The 15,725-nt window shown below is 47.4% G+C and overlaps 1 protein-coding gene across 1 annotated transcript in view; it reads right to left on the minus strand.

The window, feature by feature from the left end:
- Positions 1 to 188: 188 nt before the first annotated feature.
- The window catches only part of MYO9A (myosin IXA), a gene marked incomplete at its 5' end in the record, with an annotated part of 50,413 nt that continues 34,876 nt past the window's right edge, over positions 189 to 15,725 (minus strand). The window contains 16 exons of the mRNA XM_010192906.1: positions 189 to 655; positions 1,219 to 1,361; positions 1,556 to 1,758; positions 4,738 to 4,861; positions 5,701 to 5,832; positions 6,317 to 6,422; positions 6,779 to 6,907; positions 7,472 to 7,664; positions 9,867 to 9,928; positions 10,790 to 10,901; positions 11,585 to 11,632; positions 12,595 to 12,783; positions 13,455 to 13,571; positions 14,020 to 14,243; positions 14,968 to 15,125; positions 15,545 to 15,657. Coding sequence (XP_010191208.1) covers positions 189 to 655; positions 1,219 to 1,361; positions 1,556 to 1,758; positions 4,738 to 4,861; positions 5,701 to 5,832; positions 6,317 to 6,422; positions 6,779 to 6,907; positions 7,472 to 7,664; positions 9,867 to 9,928; positions 10,790 to 10,901; positions 11,585 to 11,632; positions 12,595 to 12,783; positions 13,455 to 13,571; positions 14,020 to 14,243; positions 14,968 to 15,125; positions 15,545 to 15,657 — 2,520 coding nt within the window. The remainder of the gene's footprint in view (positions 656 to 1,218; positions 1,362 to 1,555; positions 1,759 to 4,737; positions 4,862 to 5,700; positions 5,833 to 6,316; positions 6,423 to 6,778; positions 6,908 to 7,471; positions 7,665 to 9,866; positions 9,929 to 10,789; positions 10,902 to 11,584; positions 11,633 to 12,594; positions 12,784 to 13,454; positions 13,572 to 14,019; positions 14,244 to 14,967; positions 15,126 to 15,544; positions 15,658 to 15,725) is intronic.

The following is a 15,725-nucleotide window of genomic DNA, read 5'->3' on the forward strand; positions in this document are numbered from 1 at the left end:
AAGGGCGCAGCAGCTGGCCGGTGCCCCTCCACCCCTGGCCCAACCCCCCCAGAAGTCTCAAACCACCCCCAAACCATTAAGGCCACCGTTAAAACTGTTCCCATCTGCCCATTTTAATTAAGAATTCGTCCTCCTGGCGTTAAGAAGGAAGCCACCGCTGGGGAGGATGCTCCTCATGGTGGAACATCTCAGACCATGAACTCATTGCTCCCCAGGAGGACGAGGGGTTGGGCGGTGGCGCAGTCGGTTTCAGGGTTCCTCTTGCGTCCTCCCCCTGCTCCCCCATCTGGGAGCTCTTTGGTTTTCGGGGGGGAAGGTTTCCCGCTCTTCAGTTTCTGTTTGCCTTTCTCTGGGTTGAAAGTCCCGCGGGTGGTGAACTGTGGGCGGTCCTCGGGGTTACGGAGAGGTCCCTCAGGGCTCCCTCGGGCTTCAGAGGGCTCGCCAGGCCCCCCTGCTCGGTAGAAAGGTGATTTGGAGTACATCTGGAAGCGCTTCCGGGGCAGGTGGGGCAAGCAGGAGGTGGATGACTGTGAGGAGGAGGAGGAGGAGATGGAGGCGTCGGGGGGGTCTGCCGGGTCCAGCCGTGTCCTGGGGTGCCTTCGCAGCCGCCCCTCTGCCTTGGCGGGGCGCAGGGAGGTTAGTGCTACGCTTCTCTCTGGTGGGAGAAGGACCACTGGAGGATTAACATCCTGAAGCCACCCAGCAGCTTGGCGTTGCCCTCCAGGGACATGTGCCTTGAAGCAAGGACAATGTTCCCAGCATCTCATCAAGGTTAGCATCACCCAGGATGATAGGGCAGTGGTGGAGCAGCCCTCATCTCCTCATCAAGCCTTGGATGCTACCACTCACCTACCATGTGTTTTAACCCTTATCCCCCCCTTTTTACACCCATTTAAACTGGTACACCTCAAAAGCGGGCACTAAAATCCTAGTAATGTGCCCGAAGATATCAAAAAACCAGAGCAGCCTGATCTACTTGAAGATGTCTCCTTCTGGAGACATTCAAAACCCGCCTGGATGTTCCTGTGTGATCTTCTTTAGGTGATCCTGCTCTAGCAGGGGTTGGACTGGATGATCTTCAGAGGTTCCTCCCAACCCTGACCACTCTGGAATTCTGTGATGTCCCTGCTCATTGCAGGGGGGTTGGACCAGATGACCTTTGAAGGTCCATTCCAACCCAAACCATTCTATTAAAAACCCAAGAACATCTGGATTTACCCGAACGATCGGAGATGCCTCCTTCGGAGTCGAAGTTCAAATTTTCGGAGCTGTCAGCAGTGCCAATGGAGGCTTCTGACTCAAGGGTTTCGTCGTCGGAGGCACGGGGCTCCAGTGTCAGCATCTCGAATGTCAGCTCCTCCCTGCCAAAAAGTGGCCCAGTTACTTTGACCCAAAGAGACCAAAAAGAAGCAGAGAAGAAAGGGATGTGCATACACCAAGAGATCATGGAGGAATGGAGTCCTCCAGGTCACCCCTGGAGCAGCATGTCAACTATATGATGTCAAATAACATCCACATGTAACCTACAGTGGCTTGCACCCCTAGCTGGACTCACTTTTCCTTCTGCAGGCTCTCGATTTGCTCCGTCAGCACCTTCTCCTCCTGCTGCATGGCCGCTTGCTGCTGCTCCGTCACTTCCATCTCCATGGCTTCCTCGCTGTTCATGGTCTCTTCAGGGACATCTGTCACCGAAGGCAAGCGCACGGCGACGGGAGATGTTGGGCTGGGGTAGGCGCCGCGTCGCACTCGTCCTTTACCCTGAAGATAGACAACAGTGTCACCACCACCAGCCAAGGTGATTTTGAAAACATCTCAGGTGCCAACCACACTGTTCTCCCAAGGAGCAAAGAAGACAGCCCTGTCCATCGGTCCTCAGTGTGCTGTCAGCAGTCACACCCACGGCCCTCCAAAATCTCAACCCAGGCTGGGAGAGGTATCAGAAGGACTCAATGCATTGGAGGGGGTAAGGATGGAGGTGGTGAGGATGGAGGTATTGAGAATGGCGCTGGTGGACCAGCTACCAGCTGACAGACCAGCTGATGGACCAAGTGCAACTTCAACTGCAATGCAAGCCCAGCTAGCGGCAGGATGGATTTCTGCAAAGCTCACAGCCCATGGGAGGCTTGATCTGCCAGGTTGGCTGTGTTGGCTTTGGGTGTGAGCATCACCAGGGCTTTGATTTCAAAGCAGCTGGCTCCCACTTTATCATTAGATCACATCTTGCATCCTTCCCTTGACTGCCCTTGGTATTTCCAGAGCATTGCAAGGGTCTCCACCAACTCCTTTGGCACACAGTAACTCACACCTATTCCCGTTGCCCAAACTCTGATCTAATGTACGTGAAATCCATAAACCAAGACCACCTCCAACAGTATTAACAACAAATGTTAATTTTTGCACCCATGATTAAATGGGCAGATTTAATGCAGCATTCCCTGCTGAAAAGCTCTGAAGAATCATATATTATTTTTCAATATTAAAACCAGCAATGGAAAAGGACTCAAACGGTGGTAGCATATATGGAAGAATATTGTACGTGCAGCTGCTTTACCCTCTCGAGGACCAGGTCTATGGACCTGCTCCACAGAGTAGAAGAAGAAGATGCATTTTTGAGGATTTGAATTTTTGACACCACGGACATTGAAAAGCTTTTATTTTAACCATTATTACAGACACATCTCACCTTCTAATTTCAAGATCCTTCACAGACCAGGACTCAGGAGATGTCAACCAACTTGGGCTGTGCCACCCAGGATGAACCTGCATCTCCTTGATGTTGAAGACCTCGTTGCAACACAACTTTTCTCCCCATAGGACTATTGAAACCTTGCAGCTAGGGCATCCCCAGGTCCTCCTGATAACCCATGTACCCACAGCAGGTCTGCAGGGTAAAGGAGCCTCCTTTTTATCCTTTAAAAGTGAGATTTGCTCCACTTTACCCCTTTCATCTTTTCAAGTCACATTTCTGAGACCTTTCTTCAGCAGCAAAGCTGCTTCTGCGCCCTGGCCTTCTTCTGATGACACCTTCTCACATGGGCTCCTGAGCTAAAGCACAGCTACCTGAATCCTATTAGCCAAAACCCCAAAGATCCAACTGGCTCATGGATTTAAGGCCCTGCAAAAGGGCACACTTGTGAAACAGCATCAGGGGACCAGAGCTGAAATTTTGCTCTTCTCCATCTCCTGACCCTTGTGGATGCTGAAGGATGGGGAGAAGCATCATGGGCTGAACCCAGTAGGAAGGGAAACAGCCCCACGAGTGTCCTGAAAAACCTGCACTATTCTCAGCTGTCACAGTCTCTCTGGGAACTCAAACTCAAGCTGGGTTGGAGTTGGGGAATACAAGGGGTTGCTGGAACCCTTACAGTAGAAAACCAGGGTGTCCTGAGCTTGAATTCAAGGGGGCAGTGGTGCTTCTCCTCCAAGATGTTGGAGGAGACCTTTGGATGCCTCATGGTCTGTAAGGCATCCAAGCCAGAGGTTTTACCCATCATCTTGAGATACAGCAGCACTGCAAAAGCAACTTGATGCTGAAACGCATCCTGAGCGAGCAGAAATTGGGGTGGGAAGGGATGAGTCAAGCAAAGCAAAAAAGAGGGAAGCACAGGATGGAAAAAGAAAATAAAATAGAAAAAAAAGAAGTACGAAGAAGGAAAGGGGTGGAAAGCAGTTTTTGGAGAAGCTGCATGCAGGGGTGGCCAAGTGTCGGCTGTCCCAAACTCCTGCTGCTCGGGTAACCTGCGAAAGAAACGGTGGCCCCTAAGGAGTGGCACCCGCTCAGGGACAGGATGGGCAACGTCATGGACAATGGCTAGTGGGACATGGCTGGAATGAGCGGCGGCGACATACAACGGAGGGACGCGGCGGCTGGTGCAGGGCGCGCTGCAGTTAATACATACCGGGATGGAACTGCGGGTTATGCTCATAAATCTAACTGCAATTAGTACGGGTTTCTGGATTAGAGAGGAGATGAAAAGGAAAGCAAGAAGGTTAGAGTGCACATGCCGTTGCCCTTCCAAAAAACCCGTTTTTGTTCATTTTTATGTTTGTTTTTATTTAATTGGGATGAGCAGGGCAGCTCTGCAGCGCCAGCCCCACGACCTCAGGCTGCTTGGATTGCATCCCCAAAAAAGCAGGAGTAACGAGGACCGCAGCTGGCAGGTTCAAGCAGAGGGGTTGCTTGGCTCCTTAGCCCAAGCCTGGGACGACTGCGCTGCGCCGAGTCCATCCCTCTTCTGCACCAAGAAGCCAAGTGCAGCATGCATCTGCAGCCCATTGGCCCCCCAGAAGCATGGAAGCTCAATGAGATGGGTTTGAGGCCCCCAGCGGTGCAGGAGTGGGGCGAGCCTTCGAGGAGATAATTTTGGGTTCAGATAATGCACCTGAGCATGGAAAAGGATGGTCCAGGTCTCCCATGGGGCAATGTTGAGCCAGTCAATGAAAGGCTTGACTCAACCCAGGACTATACAAGCTCAAATGAAGGTGGAAACGTTGATCAGAAGTGTCTGAGTTGGAGTGACCACATTTCCACAGACCATTCCCACCTCCTTGTGCTTTGGTAGGACTCCCTGCAAAGGTGAGAAGCTGCAACAGGGGCGCTGAGGGTCCCTGTCGTGGGGGAGATAGCGTGGGAGGTTGCAAGGGGTTTGGGAGGTTGGGAAAAGCAGAAGATAAGGTAGGGTTGCTTTAGGGGCAAGGAGAGTACAGGAGGTAACAAAGACAGCTTTGGCCTCTCACCATCGATCTGCGGATCAAGGAGAGGCGGCTCTTGGCTTTGTTCTCTGCAAACTCCAGGCTGTTGATGTCCTTGAGACGAGCCTTGTATTTGTTCATCTGCTCGATGACGATTAATTCTACACAACTACGGGGGGGGGAAAAAACCAAAAGAAGACAAAATGGGAGGAGGAAACAACTTGACCTGAGCCGTCTCTGTCTTGCCTGAAGATCTTTCCATCAGGGTAGAGGAGTGGTATTGGGCTGGGGATGGATTGAGGAACACGGACTAGAGAAATTAAAGACGTCCAAGGATCCCACCAGAAAAATTTCCCCCCTTGGAAGAGGGATCAAAAAAATACAAACCTGGGAAAGGCAGAAAGCACGTTCTGGTCTTCAACAATTTTAATCTTTACTGGAGATAAACCCAACTCTTTCAGAAGCCCAGCCCTTCACCAGATGGTTTCCATTACTATCATTGTTTCTGTATCTATTTTAAAATTTATTTTATATGAGCCAGACTGAATTTGGGCAAGCACATCACGTTTTCTCTGTAAAACCTTTGCAATTATGTCAAATATCTCAAAGAAATCTCAGTACGCAATATTAATATTGCTGCAGACCAAACAAGCTCGTCTCCTCAAATGAAAAAGACAAATTAAGTAAGAATAAAGATCTGCTTGCCAGAAATGTGATTAACTACAAAACCATATCAGCACAAGCTCCACTTTTGCCTGCTGAGATGTGCTGGGCAGAAGCACAAGTCAATCTGCTCTTGTGGATCCTTCATCACTTAAAAATCCCTGTCCCACAACCTCCTGGGGACTACAAGAACATGAAATATTTTCACAAAGATACATTTAATATGTATTCATAATTTCCATGATCTCTATTCTTGAGTTATTTGACTGCACTAAGGGTTATCAAGGTATGTGTGGTGACATGGTAATGGTTATGGAGCTGGATCATCCAGCACCACATTCTTACGTGGTTGTTTTACTGATGTCCTGAACGCTTTGCAGAGGGTCTGTGGTATCCGGGCAGCGGAGGATACAGGGAGCAAAGACGATGGCCAGGGCATTAGCTGACATGCGATTGGTCTCTTCCTGGAGGGCAATCCTAAAGAAAAATAGGGATTAAGAGAGAAGTCAGAGGCGAAGGCACCTCTGCTACACCTCTTCCACATGGATGAACAGAAGAGATGACTTTTCTATGGTGCAATTTTGCTCTGCTAGCAAGCACGCTGCCCTGCCCTACTCTTTGCTCTGCTTGATGGAAAAAGCCAAACCTGAAGACATCTCAGTTGCTCCCAAGGCAGACAAACGACTGGCATTTTCCACCCAAAAAAACCTGTCACTGCAGTGGCAAGAGGCACCATCTACCCACAGGAACAACGAGCCACCACAGCACTGCGGAGGTTGGTCATTAATACAAGCATCATTTGGAGAAACAGCTCTGGGGTCATCTCCTGGGAGACGTGACGGACCTGAAAGCTCTTCCCTTTCCCTTGCCCACCTGCTTGCGGTCTCAGCTATTTTGGTATGAAGGATGCTCAAGCATCCTCTCCTTGCCCATTGCCCAAAGCTGCCCTGGCCCAACATACCTCACCAGGTGGAAGATAAGACGCTCCAAGGTGCTGAGATGGGTGCGGGAGAGCTGGTCGATGACCGAATACACTCCCCGCACTGTTTCCTTTCTGTCCTGGAGGCCTGCGGAGAAAGCACCGGCATTTAGGGGCAGCTTCTACTTCTTCTTCTTAAAAAGATACCTGTTTAAAGCTCATTTGCTTCTACTACTTAAAAGATGGATCTTCTGGCTAATGGTTAGGGCTGAAATCTGCTGAACTGCGATACAAATGCGCGTCACCAAAGGTGAGACCTAACTGCCTGTGGCTTTGTGTGAAAAATACCCTTACAGCCAAAAAAAATCAGACTTTGAAACCAGGTAAATATAATTAGGCAAAACCAGCTGGTTTGGGCCTAGATTATAAATAAAAAGTTCGGTACTAAAAGGAGCCACCGTTTCCCTCCGCCACAGGAATGGGATGGCAAAGGATGCTCCTTACCCATCGCCCGCAGAAACTCCTCGTAGAGCTCAAAAGTCATGAGAGGGTTGGGCAGATCACGGAGCCACTGCTTGAATACGCTGGCGATGACATGGATGTTGTAGTCGTCTAAATTTACGTTATTAATGTCTGGGTTTGGCAGCAGATTGAGGAAAAAGGAAAAAAACAAGAGGCAATGATCAATATGAAATCATTAGCAAACCTAGGGGGTTGAACTAGATGACCCTTAAAGGTCTCTTCCAACCCAAACCATTCTATGATAATCTACTCCTCTATGACAGGAAATGTTCATGTGCCACCCCAAAACCACGCTGTGTTTAATGGCAAGAAATCCAGCACCTGATGTCAGCTCCATATGTTAAAATTAGAGAGAAATGCATTTTTTTCCAGGGCAAGTAACCTTATGTGGGACCAGGATTTCTTTTCTTGCTGGCATTGATTGTTATGGTGTAAGGGAGGCAGCGTTTTCCCTCAACTAGAATGACTATTTTCAGGTATTGCATCCAAAAAAGGCGTGAGTTGGTGACTCGAGTTTTGGTCAGAGATGTGAAACCATCACTTGCACACCCTGTGGTCAGGGAAGGCAGGACTGCTTCCTTGTTTCACCCCAATGAAATATCCCATCCTCCTTACATCCAACCTTTCTGTTGCAGAGATTTTTCTCCCCTTGTGCCTTTTTTTCCATCCTTTTACCTGCATCGAGTCCTTGCCGCAGCTCCTTGATCTTGTTGGTGGACCCTGATTTTCTGTAAATGCCCTCTGTGTACAGCCCGTGCATTTCAATGTAGTTGATGAGCTTCTCCACCAGCACTGGCACTGCTCGCTCCTCGCTGGTCAACCGGGAGAGCTCCACGCCAAACTGCCGAGATGAGAGCTCAGGGTCATACTGAAGAGAAAAAAGGAGGAAAAAGGCTTTAAAATCCCTTCGGGAAGCAATGCTGGCACAGCGCTTGGATTCAATTCAGACTTCTTCAGCTGATCCAGGTGACATTCGAGTTAGGCTAATGAAGGAGGACAGGACAGCCAGCAATGCATGTCTTGCAATGCTAAATTGGTCACAAAGGTTTAGATTTTCTCTCTTTAACCATCCTGAGTTCTCAGCCTGGCAGAGCCAACGTAGCTGGGCATGGTCCTCCTCCATCTCCTGCTCCTCTGGCACCATCTCCAGGGATGATTTCAAAGAGGATGCATGAAGCAGAACAGGTAAATCTGAGTCTCAAGGACTTAGATCAACAGCACTGGCAATGACAAAATGCCTGTGAACAAACACGATGCCAAAAAAACCCCATGAAAAGACCATCTACATCTGTCGGGAAGACCCTTTTGCCAGCTGCAAGCGCTCACTGGAGATTTGATGTCTGGCAAATTCAAACGTGAACAAAGTCTTTCTGCATGGGAGATTCTGGATGGGAGAAGACCCAACAAAATTCTGACACAAATGCCCAGCCCCAGCAAAAGGAAAGTGAGATGGCACATGCTGCAACCCAGTCATCTGCAAGAAGGTGGAGACCATGACCCAGGTCACGGCTCCCCTTATAACCACTCCTGAATCTCTGTTTTTCCCATTCAATGTATTCCTTCCATTGAACTTGTCAACCTTACGAGATGATGTAGGGAAGATGCCCAAGCAGTCGCATGCTCTAGGGAAAAAAGCTACCCCAGGAACACCTGGTCTTGGCTACTAGTTGAAATTCATCACTGGCTGTTCAACCAGCCTGCTTGGCTCCTAAAATCATCAGCAAATGCGATGCCACAAAACACATGTGCTACTTTACTCAGATCAAGTAGCTCTGAGGTGAGGACCAAGCATGGGTAGAAGCAATTCTATGGCCAAAGAGAGAGATGAGCTTGGTGTTTGCTCAAGTTCACCATAGTTCTGAAGAAACAGATCCAGTTTGGGACTAGGCTAACAGTTACAAAACCAACCGTTGCCAGAAAATAAAGATCTCTTTCTTAAAGCATAATAGACGGTTTGTGGCTTTCTGTCACTGAAAACAACCCTAAAAGCGTTAACCCACCAAGTACAGACAAGCCAGAGAAGGATCTCCAGCTGCCCAAGTGGAAAGGTACTGTGGAGACATGGAGAACTCGCTTCCTTGGGTACAGCACAAAAACTTTCTTGTGCAGAGAAACCCCAAGAAACAAGAAGGCTCCAAGATTCTCTGAAAAAAATATAATCAGAGATTTCATTTAACTTCCCAGATTTTAGAGCAAAAACTCATACAAGGCATTCCCAGCTCTTGCAGAAATACTGCCAGAAAAGGAAAAAGTGCAGAAAAGAATAATATATATATTCAAAATACAAATATATATATATATATTTTCCATGTATCTATTCAGATTATTTCTTATGGAAAATATAATCAGACAGCTTTGCAGAGGCTGTGGATTATGGAGGCTGTTCTTCCTCAAGAAGCCTCCCAGGGAGCTGATAAAGCCTTGCACACGTTATCCTGGCTGTATTATTCTTTTTGGGGCATAAGCAGCAAAAATAAACTATTTTAAAAAAACGACAAAACCAAAACCAACAAATCTCGATGATTCTTTGTTAGCTGGGGTGACGTGCTGCATTCATTCACCATCCTTAAACCCAGCACACAGTATTTAATTCCTGTTTAATGAGGACAGTGAGCATCCTCCACCCACCCACCCTTCCTCGCTCAGTCATTGTGCCACCGCCGTTTGGGGACTGTGCTGTGACCATGAGCAGGGACCAGCAGGGTTAAGAATAACACCTATTTCCAAGAATAACCCCACATTTAAGAATAACTCCATATTTCCAAGTCCTTAAAAGCTTAAAATGAGGCATCTTTCTATTATTCAGCATGACTACAAACCAGGGAGCATCACCGCAACATCTGCTGCATGACTGGGCAGATCTATAGCAACGCATTGCTCCCAAAATATATGCAAACACTGAAGCACTGGTAGGAGAGACCTTCAGGGATCTCCACTCCAAGTTCCTGCTCAAAGAAGGGTTCTTGCCAGCACTATATCAAGTTCTGTGCCTGCAAACATTTTTTAATACAAGCCTGGGGTTGCCGTCTGAAAGGTATCTAATGGACGAAAAGGAATGGGAGACATTTACCTTTTTGGAGCACTTGGTCATGGTTTTAAGACAGCACTTCTTGTGACAAGCATATTTACATACTGCAACAAAGAAAAACAGTGTTTAATAACCCAAAAAGTCAGATCACTGGAGAAATACAACTGAATATGAATTAAGTAGCTCCTCTCAGGGCTAGTGGGTCAAAAGCAGGTCAAATTTGCAGCTCTCAGGGGACAAGCCTATATTAGATCCACTCAAACCAAAATTGAAGCCTTTAAGTTTAAAGGCCCCATATTTAGCTCCCTGAAACATTAACACCTCCCGATAGATCAACTCAGAAAATAATCCATGAGTCACTCTGAGTTATCAGACATGGATATACCAAAAAGGTTGCAGATAGCACCTAATTTGTATTCTTCCTGCACTCAACATCTGCCTGAAATACCCCAAGGTCAATACTTTCAACCTAATCAAAGAAAAGTTAGAAAAATCACAGTGACAAATCAACCTTTCCCAACGGTCCTTCTCCTTTTTTCCTGATCTCCCCAAAACTTCATGTGTCTGGAGGTCAAATGGGCTAAGCCAAATGAAGCCACAAAACACGTCTGCCACACCAGACTCTACTGCCCTTCTTACTGTGATGCTTAAATATGGTTTGACCATATGGGATGACCACAGGACCTTGTGGGATGAGCACAGGACCTTATGGGATAAAATGCATAATACAAAGCTCTCACAGACAAAACCAACCCTACCATGAGGACTGGAAGAACTGCTGGGATGGACTTACTGGTTGACTTTAGAAACCCTTACGGTCTGCCCCAGAAGCTTTTCTAATGTGAAAAAAACTCAGATCATTTGAGAGTGAGGTTGCAGGAAACAGCAACAAGCATCTTTCAGAGCCCCAAAACTCACGACTGTGATACAGGCACATGAAAAAAGGGCAAAGAGAGTGTGCTTACATTTACAAACTGAAGCCCTGTCCATTATCCAGATCAAGGAGGAACAATATTCACAGTAGGTGGGGATGCTGTACTGGGTCGCCTTAAAAATGTGACCGTTGTGCTCTTCCACCTGTGACGATAAAGGTTGGGTGGTGAGAAAAAGGAGATGAGTGCTCAGTCTGCTGCAAAATGGGGAGATGAACACAGTCAGCTCTCCAACTTTTAGCTGTTATTTGCTATTTTTGTTTCTTTTTCAGCCCAATAACCCCACAGGCAATCCAAACAGACATCCAGCCTGTAAGGGAACCAAACCATCATGCAAGCAGGTTAGAAACTGTGTTTGACTGAGACTGGCTGGTCAACTACTCCATGTTGAGAAGGTCTTCCATGCATCCATGGCCCCTTTTTGCTCTGCACCTGCATCCTTCCTAGTACTAGCATATCCTTTAGGAAAAAAGGAGATGTGATCTCCTACATCTCTGATATTAGATTTGTAAACCACATGCTATACGGTTATGCAGAAACCAACAAAAACACTTCCTATTTTACTCTCAGTTCTTCTATAATAACTCTTGACATTACATTTGCTGTCTTGACTGATGTGGGACGTGCTTTCAGAGAACAACCTACAGCGATCCTTGATCAAGCAAACCAAATCCACCTCGTCCATCTTTCTAGCATGTTCTTTCACGGCTGCATATTCATCATGGTGTGATGCCCACGAAGTGTCATGACCAAGACTCTTTATCGCCCATCATCCTGGCCATAAGGACATTGATTTTTTAATGCGCAGGCACAGAGTGCTCAACTCACCACATCCGCTTCCTTCTTTCTTCTCTTTTTTCGTTCTGTTTTTGGCACCTGGTATTAGAGAATTAAGGGTATTTATGGGTAATTTCTCCAGGTAAAGCATACAGAAGGGTTGTATCTAACACTAACACTGCCCACTACTTTCCAGCCTCATTCTCCAATGTATCTGCAGCCCTGGGTGAGTCACTCTGGAAAACTCTTTCATGGACCAACCCGTTTTCAGCAATCCCCCGGACAACCATCCTCATCCGCATCTCAGAGTTGAGATGAGCTGCTCCTCTGCCTCCAAGTCCAGCATCAGTGACCTAAAGTTCTCCCATCTTATGCAAGACACCCAAGGATGACACGGCACAGCACTGCAGCTGCAGCTGATGCTCAGCCTGCTCAAAGGAAAACCTGCCTGGTGAGGAGCCTGGGGAAGACTCACAGCAGAAAAGCCAGAAGATGGGTTTTTTGTACAATAAACACCATCTCCCAACCCCAACCTAAGACCCTGTGGTTGTCCTTGCAGACAATACGGAGCAGAAATCCGCTCAGGTTTGTGAAAGGCACACTGCAAGCTTTGACTGCTCTAAAAACTGCAGCTAGACCCCAAGGACAGTCAATGCCGGTGTCCCCTTCTCCTGTAACCCAACCAATGGTGAAGTATGTAGTCACCTGAGAAGAGATCAAGCTTGTTACTCTTTCACTGTCTCTTAAAGACTATAAAACCCTCCAAAAACAAAAAAAAGAAGCACCAGGATCTGCCTCTCCAACCATCCATAGATGGTTGCAGCTTTGCCCTGGAGACAACATCTACACATTGGCATTGGCAAAGGCACAGTTCAGCGCAGAGATGTGAACTGGGGTTTGCTGAGCCCAGTGAAACACAACCAATGGCATCTCAGCTCATGTTGTCCACCTCAGCTCATAGCAGAAAAGACAACAGAGGTCCCCATGTGTCTACAGAGAGCACGACCCTGCAGAAAGACATTTCCCAAATCTCCAAGGGGCTTAAGGAAAGTGCCGACTACCTTCACCACAGTGTAGTCCAGAGGTTTGTACTCTATCATATATTCATCCAGGAAGACTTTGAAGGTGTTGACCCAGACTTTCACTGGAGACTCACTCCAGTCCCTCTGCTCAAGCCTCATGGTCTTCTCCAGAATCTGCTCGAATAAGGCGTAGAGGTCCTTATAGCGGATGCTTTTCCCATCATCCATCTTTTGAGGAAAGAGAAGCAAAAGCAACAGTGACTTTTATGCACCCCAGACTGCCCCTTCTGCTCCAGACAATTATTTCAGCCTGACAGGTTTCCAGCCACCCAGGGTAAGTCCAACTATGATTAAAAGAAGGAAAAAAGGGTGATCTAATAAAGAGTTGTTGTGTGACCTTTCTCAGGGTGGCTTCTCAATGTGCAGAGCAGGAGGATGCTAAATGCCAGCTCAAATCTCAGAGGGAACTTTTCATGCAATCTGGGCAATAAAATAACTTTTTTTTTTAATCACTGTAATCAGAAGCCATAGCAATCATTGCTCAGATTCAGAAACAGCAGAAGAGCAGAGCTTCAGATTGCTCAGATGTTCACCACTCACAAATTTAACTCAGAGGTTTTCAGGCACTTTGGGTGGCAAATAGGATTTTATTGACTTACTGTCACCTACCATATGACTGGGAGCAAGCTGTAATGAGGAGACCAGAAATCTCTACTCAAGGAGGAAGAGTTTAGTCCAAATTTACAGCTTGTGGGACTGAATACAAAGGAAGAGGATTCATCCTTTGGGATGAGGAGACCAGGAATGGAAGGTTTAGCAATGTCTCCGTCACCAGGAGGACCCAGAGAGTCTCGTTTCTCCTGGTAGTGGAAGTTCTCACCCACCACCCGGCCACTTACTGCCAACGCAGAGGAGTAAAAGCTGAAGATGTTTTGTCGGAATTCCTTGAGTGCTTTCTTGAATACGACATCCACCAGCGTGTCCTTTTTGCTGTCCTCATTATCCAGTTCATTCATCTGGGAAACCAAAGGCATTTATGCGCCTGTGTCACTTTTGCTGCAGCAGAGCACTGCGTGAGATGAAGCAGCACTAACGAGCAGCTGCTTCACCACTGGCAGATGATGTTAGTAATGATTGCAAGATGGTTTCTCCTGCATGCAAACTAGAAACATGAGCATTTCCCCCCAGCCTTCAACTCCCGCCCTCCTGGGTCAGCCATTTCTGATGCCACCAGGGACAACCCACGGCAATGGAAGCATCGAAGCTGCCGTGTCCAAGCAGAACAATTGCAAGGTGCATTCAAAGCGTGTCCATCTTTTCTTCCAAGCTTGCCCCTGTGCGTGCTGTGCGCCCTTAGATGAATTATTAGTATTGCTACTGCTGCCCCCAAGATAATTTTGGCTTTGTTGCCTCTGTTTGCTCCTCGAGCTCTCTGATGATTTATCTGGAGCAGTGAGGTGTTACCTTTTTCAGGAGAAACTCATCCATCCTCTTCAAATCACTAGCGCTGGTTATGATCTGCAGTGAGTCGTTCTGCCACTGCACAGGCTCCAGAGCCACGTTGCTGATCTTGACGCTGCGCTTGCGTTTCACTTTGGGGGAGGGCTCCTTGTTCTCCTTAAACTCCCGACGGTAGATACCAGACAGCTCAGGACTCCGTGGAGGGGTCAGGTGGTGAGAGCCCAACTCTACAGGCAATAATTAAAAAGGAAGAATGAGATTGAAGAGCAGTTTAGTTAAGAAACACTATTTCCCAAGTTTCACCTATGGCCTGGAAGAGAAGCAGGATAATTTCTTGGGTAGTAATAAAAATCTATGATGAACTCTCAACAAGTAAAAAACATCAAGCATCATCTCTTAGAGCTGCAATGCAGCGAGGTAACACAAAGTTCTGCCACTAATATAGGGAGGTGGGCATTGGAATAAACCTATCGAGGTAAAAAAGCACGGTGGGTACTCACAGAAAGATTAAATATAATTTCTCCTTTGGATATTTCCTCCATCAAGAGAAGAAACATCTGTCCAAGTCCAGACAGCTGCTGGGAGGATTAGCAACACAGAATTCCTCGAGACTCCTTTTGGATCCCATCCTCTAACCCATTTGCCATCGTTTCAGGTTGATGCTGTCCATGAATCCAAGGGATGTGAACCAGCATGGACATTCAATTTGTGCAGCTTCCAAAACCATTGTCCCACAGCAGCCTCAGCTAGACCACACCATTGTATATGATACTCCTATAAGATACCCTAAAACCCTGTAGATAAGCCAACCTTCTTCAGTTCTATAGCTTTACCCAAGCTCCTATGTATTGGACTACGCTTGGTTGTAGCATAAAGCCAGATTTAAACTCGTTTTTCCCTCTGCCATGACAGCAAACTCCATTTCTCTGCAGCAGCTACCCCACCATTTACCTTCACCAAGCTGCAAGCCAGAAATCACCTCCCTGCTGGGAGCTTCTGGCTCCACACACAGCTCCAGCAGCTCCGACTGGGTAGCAAGCTTCTCCCGTGGGGACTTCTTCTCCCCGTGCCTTCCCTTCACCCAGAACCTCATCTTGGCTCGCTGAGGCCTGGAAAGAATTCATGGAAAGAGAAACTGCCTTAACTGGGAAAATGTCCTTCTATCCAAAACTAACCCAAATCTCCCAGACCTTCATGGTCCTCCTCATGAGGAGGAGTTAAATCCACACAGTTTCTACCAGGGAAACCAGGCTGCACATTCTCAGGAAAGGCAAGAAACACAAGCTTCACACATGCAATTGGGTGGTTTGAGATGGGCCATCTGACATATGGCCTCAAAAATTTATCCTGATATGAGCAGGACGCCTCTTCTAATTGCGCATGTCCACATAAGAGAGATGGAATGAGTAACTCATGTGCTGGTTTTGGCTGGTGGAGCTCCAAAGGAACCAGGGTGGTTCAGCAAGGTGACAGAAACCAAGAAAGACACGAGAGGGATTCATCTACCATCTCCAGTTGCGTTTCCTACCTCCCATCTGGAGCCAGGCTCTTCTGTGCAGTCGCCAGCTTCCCAATCTCCCCCTGAGACATGGTTTTGTGCAGTTTCATTTGGCCTTCCCCAGAGGTGAATCGCTGCACTGTCTGTAATGATTCCAAGCACAAAGTATTTAAAAATGAGACAGCTCTTGGGATACGAGATGATCTTTTTT

This window comes from Mesitornis unicolor, unplaced genomic scaffold (genome assembly GCF_000695765.1).
Source record: "Mesitornis unicolor isolate BGI_N332 unplaced genomic scaffold, ASM69576v1 scaffold16589, whole genome shotgun sequence".
In the NCBI taxonomy this organism is placed as follows: Eukaryota; Metazoa; Chordata; class Aves; order Mesitornithiformes; family Mesitornithidae; genus Mesitornis; species Mesitornis unicolor.